At 37.1% G+C, this 9,969-nt stretch overlaps 1 protein-coding gene across 1 annotated transcript; it reads right to left on the bottom strand.

Moving 5' to 3' along the window:
- Nucleotides 1-5,197: 5,197 nt before the first annotated feature.
- LOC121813824 (tripartite motif-containing protein 16-like) lies at nucleotides 5,198-8,173 on the bottom strand. The gene has a single exon (XM_042217739.1). It carries the CDS (start codon nucleotides 8,147-8,149, stop codon nucleotides 6,476-6,478), a length of 1,674 nt encoding a protein of 557 aa, XP_042073673.1. The 5' UTR covers nucleotides 8,150-8,173; the 3' UTR covers nucleotides 5,198-6,475.
- Nucleotides 8,174-9,969: the final 1,796 nt, after the last annotated feature.

Below are 9,969 nucleotides of genomic sequence, written 5' to 3'. Positions count from 1 at the left end.
CTTGTTCAAAGAGAAGATATAAAACAAAGTTCTAAGCTAATCGACCTTAGTGTTCTCCTTTTTAAAAAATAAGAATCGATAAGAGAATCAATAAAGAATCGAATCGTTAAACAGAATCAAAAATGGAATCGGAATCGTGAAAATCTTATCAATACCCATCCCTAGCTTTAAGTGACTTACAGGTTTCTTTGAAAAATACTTTCTTATATCCAGGTTCTTCCTTTTTGCTGCCGTCCTCCTCTCCTCCTCGCAGCGCAGGCTTTCTGCTGCTAAAGCTAAACAGAGCTCCCTGAAAGCCACAGCCAATCACATTGGCCATATTTGTCACATGAGGTAGGACTCCAGTAGAGAACGTAATTAAACTCTTTCTGCACCGCTGGGTGAATGAGACGCTGACAGATCGTTTTTTTCTTTCTATTGGGTTTGTTTTTCTTTACTCAAAGAGATCAAATTATTGGTGGGGACAATTCAATAATCGCTGAATATTGGTGGGGACATGTCCCTTCCGTCCATGCCAAATCTACGCCCTTGCATTTATCCATGTTTTACCAGTTATCTGGGTCGAAGTCCCAGGGGCAGCAGTGTAAAGCACTCAGCAGGGGTTGTAAATGGGAAATGGTGTGTGTGTTCGCACAAGCACATTTTTTCCAAGTGCTTTCCTCACTATTATCCACATGCATCCATACACCGATGGATGCATCGGAGAGCAATTTGGAGTTAGTATCTTCCTCATGCCCATTTGGTATTCAGCCTAGGGGAAGCCAGGAATCGAACCACCATCCTTCCAATCAGTAGATGACCTGCTCTACCGCCTGAGCTACAGCCACAGAACAGAATGAAGGCTGAGATAACCTTTGGGGAAAACTAATTCCCCACTAACATCTAACCTTATTTAGTTATATTGTTAGACTACAAGTAGTTCAACAACAGATGAGAGTAAGAAAAGGATTTTAGTAGTTAAACATTTCTGACATTGTTTCAACAGCTCCAAGAAACATGTCAAAAAGTCTAAATTTACTCTGATTGTGGTATTTTTAGTTTTAAATATTAATAGAGCAGTTATGACAACAAATTCTTCTTTTTGTGAAAAAATATTATTTTACTTTCAGTGTGATCCCAGCAGACATTAAACAGATGTAAGTGTTTCAGTTGGTGATCCAAAACCAACAGGAAGTTTAAGTAACTATGTTGGGAAACCACATTATTTATATATTGAGGCTAAATAAAAATAGCAATTGCAAAGTTTATTTATTCAAATAATTATTAAGGAAAATATACTTGGCATAAACTGAATGTATTCCAGTAAAGTAAATATTTAAACAGAAACCAGAATATTCGGTTTCATTTGATCCGATTCCATGAAGTATAATATTTGACATTGTACTTTTGCTACAAAATTACATAGAAAATTTATACGTAATCAGATTAATTGCATTTAAGTAAAAAGTTTATTTTCAAGCCATTTCTTGCATATATTTTTCAGGTTCTCAAGCTAACACACGCCTTGCCATCATTGCTGGCGCTGCCATTGCTGCCGTTGTGGTCGTGATAATCTTCTATGTAATTGCCCGGAGATGTGGTAAGTTTATTCTTGCATTAGGGAGTTGTTGCTGTTGTTGCCGTTGTTGTGTGCTAAATGTGTGCATGTTAACTACTTTGTTATAAGTAGAATTAAACAAGCTAAAAAGGAAAAAAAAACATGCAAAAGATATACAGGATTATATGCCATGATATCAAATACACAAAATAATACATATTCATATTTTACCAACATCACTAATATGACAAAAATACATCAAAACAAAATCACTAAGTTATTTTGTGATTATTATAAGGTAACTTCTAAAAAGTATCCAACTGTGCTAACCTGCAACACAGTGAATTTGACCTTTTTTAGAACCTGTACAAACTAAAATACATCGGCTTCTTTGTTGCAAAGTAATATTCACCTTTTGGCTAAATTTGACATTTTTAGCCTTTCAGATAAATCTCTCATTTTAATTGTGCTATGAATGATTGTTTTTAAGCTTTCTGTTTATCCAAAATAACAAGCTACTATAAACTGTCCATCCACTTTTGACTGTCTGTCTGTGTGTGTGTGTGTGTGCGTGTGTGTGTGTGTGTGTGTGTGTGTGTGTGTGTGTGTGTGTGTGTGTAGGTGCAACGAACGAGCAAATCTTTGAATATTGTGGCAAACCCTTTTTTAAGCTCGCAATGGCATGCTCTGAGATGCTTCAAAAAACGGAATAAAAGGGTTTGATTTTTTGTCTTTTGGATACTAAAGATTTTTCATTCATACTGTTTTTAATAGCTTTTAGCACACTTGTTATATCTGTCTTTCTTATATCTCTTTTGAAAAAAAAAATCTGTATGCTTGAATGTTGTAGTCAATCGATTTTCTGTTTATGCTTAAAAAAATGTTCTGTTAAAAGATATTTATGAAATTGGGTGGTATGTATAACCTGCTTTTCTATAACTAATGAGCACTGTGGTGAAAATGGTCACCTCTGCTTGCATGACATGTTTCATCAAATAGACCAAATCAGATGTTCCTCACATTACATATGATCAATAAGACTGAGATCCCTCGGCTCAGACAAAAGCTTGTATGTGTGTTAGGATTTAGCCTAAACAGCAGGCACAGATACACAGAAATAGGAAGGTTTTTGATTTGATTATGTATAACAATGGGAAGAAGTAATTTGTGTTGTGATTGATAAACACTAATATTCAAGTAAAGTTCAATAACGGGTGTTAAAAAGATAAAGATAGAATAAGTACTCAGAAATAAAAAAAAAATGCATTGAATGACGGAAGGGGAATAATAAATTTCTGTTTGAGATTATAAGAAATCATGAAATGCAGTTATGCATAAAATGGGGGGATGATTGTTAACATCGGATGTTGTTCGTATCATAAAAACCTCTGCAGTTAATGATTATTCGCAGTTTCCCTGGTGGCATTGTCAAAGTGAGCAGAACACTGGTAGACTCTGGTTGACATAGTTGGTTTTTTTTATACCCATTAGAGATAATTTTTTTTAAACTTTTCTTTAAACTCTTACATTTTGAATGTGAATATTATGAACTGATTGAGCTGTTTCATTTGTTGTTTCTAAATTGCTTAATAAAGTATCTTTTTTTGCGATTAAAGTTAATTTTGTGGACATTTCATTCTTTTGACGTAAAGATTGAACTTGGGCATGATTAACATCTACTTTTTTAAGGTTCTTATAAGTTATTCTAGTTATGGTTCTTAAATGGTTCTTCAGATGTCTTCATGTGGTTCTTTTTTAGGACAGAGATTCATTTAATGTATATGTATAATATAATACAGATAAATAAAAAACACTCCAAAACAGAAATTATTACAAATAAATTATTACAAAATATTAATAAAAAACTATAAAAATGGAGGCAACTTTGCCTGTGGTAGAATGTATACAATGTATGAAAAAATCTTTGCTGCAGATACTAATTTTGTGTTTTAAGATTTATGAGTTTCATGGTTTCATAGTGGCACATGGGAGAACTGACATTTTCTCAGGTGGTACACACTGTAAAAAGTTTGAGAAACACTGATAAGGTAAGTGTATGTGTGCTTTTGGAAAACATTTACAGCTGCAGTACAGAATCTTTGAAACAAGCTAGCATAAAACATTTTTAGAATATAAAAAGAGCACTCTGCTTCTCTTTACAGCTCCTCACTCCACCAGGGAACCGTTTGGCATTTTCTGTGCAAATGTGATGTATGTACTGCGGCAGTCATAAGTTTTAGTAGAGTTGTTGCTGAACCACATAAAAATATATCATTAATTTTAATCTCCCCAATCAATGATAATGTTATGTTGGAATGTTGTTAAAGAGGGTCAAAAATGTTTCAACCCAGTTTGTTTTGCAGATTCTGTACAGCAGCTTTAATATAGGGAGGACACAACTTCCAGATTGTGAGTAAAATCAGGTTTTTTCTCTTTGTCAGTTTAAGTGATCTAGGTAGCTCTGTTTTGGAAGTTCAGTTAATGCTAGAAATGTGTTTTGGAGTTTGTACGTGCTTTGTCTCTAGGGGCCACCGCATATATTTATATATAAACATATATAAATAAAACCACTTTTTTTACATTAGTAATTCCTTTTGTGCATAATTTTATATTATTGTTAATAATAAATTAATTAAAGCAACAAAACAACCTGAAGAGCCGGTTTGGAGCCGAAAGAGCCGGTTCTCTAAAAAGAGCCGGAAATCCCATCACTAATCGCTCTGGCAGCAACAGCGCTAGAGCCAGAGCAAGGGGGAGCTGGAACAAACCATTTTGGGAGGGGGGTTATCTATACATTTGTTGTTAAAATGTTATGGCTCAACCAGGTATTGTATGCTTTTTATGTTTTTAGTAGTGTTTATTTTTTTTGATAATATTTGCTATTTGTGTGACACAAATAGCAAATATTATCAAAAAAAATAAGAAGTCTTTGGGGGTGCTTAAAATGTGCTAAAATTGCCCCTGGTCAGAAGCGCTCCGTCTTCACTGGACTCAGTGCCAAAGAGATACAAACTATTAAAATAATAGAGAACAAAGAAACATTTCACGAAGAGTGAAAATAATATCACAACCAAAACCTTGATCTTGGGAATGTTGCTACCTGTAAACTTCATGTATTCAGTGGTTTATACAGTATGAACATTGGATTTAATTTTACTTTGTGTATGTTCATTTTTTTTTGCCATATTGAAATTAACCTTATATATTTTTAGATGATTGGTTATGTCTCCTACAGAAGAAAAGTTTAAAAGATGGATTTAGTCATAATTTCAACACATGCAGTGATAAGTAGGATGTATTCTAGATGTTGTGGTAAAAACTACAATTACGGACAAAAACTTCTACATGCATGGGCCACTTGATTAGGTACAACTGCACATTAAACTATACTGGTAGTCACTCTCAATTTGCCTATAAAAAATATAATTGCACCTGTCAGGGAAAACACTTACTGTGCAAAAAAAAAAACAGACTGTTAAAACACATAAATAAAATAATAATAATAATAAATACAAATAAAATATATAATAAAACTTTTCTTCATAGTCAGCAAAGAACAAAAATTATGGAAACATAGTCAAATTAATGAGCATGAGAGTACAGTATATTCAGCTTTGCAATATATATGAAATATATTCAGTTTTAGAATTTATATTCAGTGTTAAATTTAGCTAGGCTCAAAGTGTTAATTCTAGTTTATTTAAATAAACGACATACTCACATGCAAAACTGGGGAGGCACCAAGGGTGGAAAGAAGTTAATGTAAGGTGGCACATGCCACCACTGTAGATCTGGCCCTGCTTAGTACATTACTCACTTGATCATGTTTTAGCTACAAATTTGCTCTCTTGATAGAACGTTTGGTGTTCATGAAATGTAGTAAATGTGCCTGTTTGTTTACCAATTTATGAATTCATTCATCCTATCATTGAAATAACCACATGAGAGATGATATTGCAAGTTAACTGCACACAATAGCAGCAATTTTAGTTGTGCAATATTTCCCATCACTGCTTGCCTTTAGTTTCTCTAGTGTGTATACAAATGCATTGTAGAATAATTTGGGTTTTAGATTGTTACACTCACAGTTGTCCATTTTCTAACCAGGAATAGGCTAAACATCTTATTCCATATTCTATAGTTTCCTGAATAGTAGATCATATCAGATCTACTGTATGAAAAGCTTTCTGTAGGTCAAGATAAAAACCATCGCAGAATTCATCATTTTATTGATTTTAAAAGACTATGAAACTTAGATTTACTCTCATCAACACAGCGTCAAAGCAGTTTGAGAATTATTCACAACGTTTAATCTATCAGTTAATTTCTGCCACAAACTCCCCTCCATCGATCTTACTCGGTTCACGAGATGTCACACACTGGACTGACTGAGAGACATGAACTACTTTTTGTGCAGGTTTTCTTGTATTAAAACAATATTTTCTTCTATGTAAAGGAAGTAAATAAATAATAGAAAGGAAGACAAATCCTGCCAATTCAGAAAATAAAACAAACTACATAATATGTAGTTTGTTATATTTAAACTACACAAGACTGGCCACCTATAAAATCCAAATCTTTAAGAAATAAAAATAAATAAAGTTCCAGTGTTATTGTCGTTTAAGCAATGAAACCCTAAAACTGTTGAATTATTGCTTGATTATGTTTATGATCATTACTTCCTTTACTTACTTTGGGGTCTAGTGGAAACTGTTTTGAAATAAATTTCTCACATGTCACTCTGATCTGTTCACAAAGATTCAACAGAGAAAAAGTGCTGCATTGATTTGAATACAATTTCAGGTAAATTTACAGGTAACTACAGACAATCAATCATAAGATGTCAAACAAGTGATCTCTGTGCAGACAAGAAACAGCACAACAGTGAGCTCTCAACAGCAAAGATAGACAAGAACAAAAAACTGGAAGCTCAAAGGTCTATTTGACTTTAATCAACTCTGCAGTGGCTCCATTTCCCCAAATATAAAGTCCAGCATAGAGCGGCTGAGTGAATGTGGTCTGGACTCTGTGGAGGAGAGTCATGGTTTCAGAGACGCTGTAGAAAGACAGAATACCTGCTCTGTGATCCAGGTACACTCCTACTCTGGAGGACCGAGGACCTGAGAGGGGAGTTTGGACATTGTTGTGCAGAAATATATAACTGTTTGTGTCACAATCTAATGCCCAAGATTTGTCATTCCACCCAAATCCACATTCATATGAGCTCCCTGCTTTGCTGATATTCTTGTATGCAACTGCGACATAAACTGCTTCCCCTCTCCACTCCACCTCCCAGTAACAACGTCCAGTCAGATTCTCTCTACTCAGGACCTGAGGCCATGCAGTGAATCTCTCTGGATGATCAGAATAAGACTGTTGTTGTTCCATTCTTGTTACTTTTCTGTTCCCCTCAGATAATAACAGATGTGTGTTTGCTGTGTTTGGATCCAGTGTGATTTCACGTGAATATTTTAAGAATCCAGCTCTGGTCTTTGGCTCTGTTGGTGACAGTAAAACATCCTCTTCAGTGACTGTCAGTGAGATGTTTTTCCATTCCTCTCTCAGAATGTCCTGTAGTTTATCTCTGGTCTCTGACACAGCTGCTGTCACATCCTCAAAGTAGCTCAGAGGACGAATATTGATGCTGGATGAGTGTGTAGACTCACTGAGTGCTGACAGTGAGGGGTAGTTGTGTAGAAACTGGTTGTGATCCTCTGTGTGTGAGAGCTGCTCCAGCTCGCCGTCTTTCCTCTTCAGCTCAGCGATCTCCTGCTCCAGCTTCTCCTGAAGCTCTTTGACTCTACTCACTTCAGTTTCCTGCTGGGATCTGACCTGCTGCTTCACATCAGAGCTTCTTTTCTGGAGGAGACGGATCAGCTCAGTGAACATCTTCTCACTGTCCTCCACTGCTTTATCAGCAGAGCCATTGATGGCCTCCACCTCCTGTTGAAGCAGCTTCACATCTTTCTCTCGCTCCTGGATTCTCTGCTGGATGTTTAGTCGTCTCACCTCGAGCTCCTTCTGCTTCTCAGTCCTTTCTGCTGCAGCTGGGACTGTTTCATGGCCTTTATGTTCATCCATCGTGCAGAGATAACAGATACTCTGCTGATCAGTACGACAGAAAATCTTCATCACCTCATCATGACGAGAGCAGATGTTCTCCTGGAGCTTCACGGAAGTTTTAACAAGTGTATGCTTTTTAAAAGCTTGAGATTCATAGTGAGGTTGGAGGTGTTTCACACAGTAAGAGGCCAGACAGACTAAACAGGACTTGATGGCTTTCAGCTTCCTCCCAGTGCAGACATCACAGGCCACATCTTCAGGTCCAGCATAGCAGTGATCAGCTGGCGCAGCTTGGAGTCCAGTCTTCTTCAGCTGCTCCACTAAAGCTGCTAACATGATGTTTTTCTCCAGGACAGGCCTCGGTGTGAAAGTCTTCCTGCACTGAGGGCAGCTGTGGATTCCCTTCCTGTCCTCTTCATCCCAGAAACTCTTAATACAGTTCATGCAGTAGCTGTGTCCACAGGCTGTAGTCACCGGATCCTTCAGTAGATCCAAACAGATGGGACAAGAAATTGTTTCTTTGTCCAGCTGAACTCCTTTCTGTGCCATTGCTCCTCTCAGTTTCTCTTTGGCAGAAACGAAAGCATTCTGACCTCTGATCTCATAACATACTTTTCTGTAGTGAATGGAGCCTGTCGGCTCTGAAACGTTACAACATGTTTGTTATACCCATCTTCAAACTGCAGATCTAAAGGGGAGGGAACAAGGAAATACATTTACAGTGTTTCAGGAAGAAGAGGGAGGAGTTATCAGGCTTTGACACATTCCAGGAAGTGGAGCAGTTTGACGTAGACACTGTTTAACCCTTTGAACATAAACAAAGGAAGCAGATCAGTTTTTACATTCATAATATACGAATGATAAGTAAACAAAAAAGCTGCCACATTGTAACACCATGGCACATATTATACCATGAATTGTTTTTCATTTCAAAAATGTTCACATTCAGACACAAAAATCATTAAATATCACACAGTTATTAATCCTTCAAATATGAGACATTTGGCTTTCAGACACAGAGCCAGTGACTTTATCTTTACTGCAAGTATTTTTGTGTTTTACACCGTTGAATATCAAGTTAAATATGCTGCAAAATGTGAACATTTACAGAATAAAAGTCAGAATGTGTAGAACAGGTTTTTTTTTTTTCCACTTATAAAATGTTTTCACATTCTTGTCTTTTAAACTCGCAGATACAGGAAAAAATATTTGCAATCAACAGATATTTTCACAGATATATTGAGAGCTGCAGACTTGCAATTCAAATTTTACTCTTATTTATTATTTTTACTACTTGGAACCACAACTCTGTGATTCCAGCCTCTCACATCAGTGAATACAAGTGCTGGTGTCATGATCCGGGGTGTCGGTGGTGTTTTGGGGAATGTTTTCTTACTCTGTTCAAAGCTTAGGTCCTTCCTCCAGGTGAAGTTCTGGGTCTACATCTGCCTCTCTCCACATGCGGCTCATTGTCTGCAATCAGTGATGAAGTTTTAAGGACCACCTCAGAGTATTTATCAGATTGTCATCTAAACAGTAGTTTTAAATCAGCCTCCATGTTCTGCTTGCTCCAAGTGTTCCTCTGTTTAATTTCACCTTCTCATTATCCACTCACCTCCACGCTTATCTGGATTTCTTCTGTCACTACATTGTGTTCTGTCGCTCCGTTTCTCCCAACTTCCTGTGGAGAATCTGGAAACCCACCTGCCTGCTTTCCTGCTCACTGTAACCATCCATCAGTCCAGAAAAGAAGGTCTCCCTCCCTCCAAAACCCAGATTCACCAGCCTGCCAAGGAAGCAATCTTCTTTACTCTCCTTGCAATTCAACTTACCTGCACTGGAAATAATACCGGTCTCCTCTGTTACAATGGATCCAGCCTCTCAGACGTTTCCTCCTTGTAACATTTTACAGCTCTCTCTCTGTATTTAATAAAATCAGCTTGAGGTTGAAACAGCCGTGACTTGAGTCTGCTTGTGGGTTCACTTTCACGCTGGCCTCTCGGCCCTGAAAGCCTGACTTCTCCCTCTCGAGTCACAAATTCACACATTGCGAGCTTCCACTTTGCAGCTCTTCTTAAGAGAAATCTGGTACAAAACTTGCACTAGTAGCTGAAGGGGGACAGGTGGTGGTGAGGGGGTTTGTGTGGTTGAAAGCAGAGACAATAGGAATGGAGGTCAGCCAATCAGAATATTGATAACTGGTACGTATTGCAGCTCTTTGTGTTGTGTCTTTCTGGGGGTGTTGATCAGAACAAGCAGCAGCCGGGAGGTTTGTTTTGGTAAAGGGTAAATTAGAAGAGGAGGAAGTAACATTATTTAATGTATACGCTCCGCCAGGAAGCACCAAATCCTTCTATAAGAAGCTACTT

The sequence above is a fragment of the Haplochromis burtoni genome, unplaced genomic scaffold, assembly GCF_018398535.1.
Source record: "Haplochromis burtoni strain Fernald_Lab_line unplaced genomic scaffold, NCSU_Asbu1 Contig_2786, whole genome shotgun sequence".
NCBI classification, from domain to species: domain Eukaryota; kingdom Metazoa; phylum Chordata; class Actinopteri; order Cichliformes; family Cichlidae; genus Haplochromis; species Haplochromis burtoni.
Note: the sequence above shows the minus strand (reverse complement) of the source record. Positions and strands in the feature narration are given on the sequence as shown.

Excerpts from the sequence above, each read along its gene's own strand:
- LOC121813824 (XM_042217739.1), bottom strand. The coding sequence starts at position 8,149 with ATGGCACAGAAAGGAGTTCAGCTGGACAAAGAAACAATTTCTTGTCCC.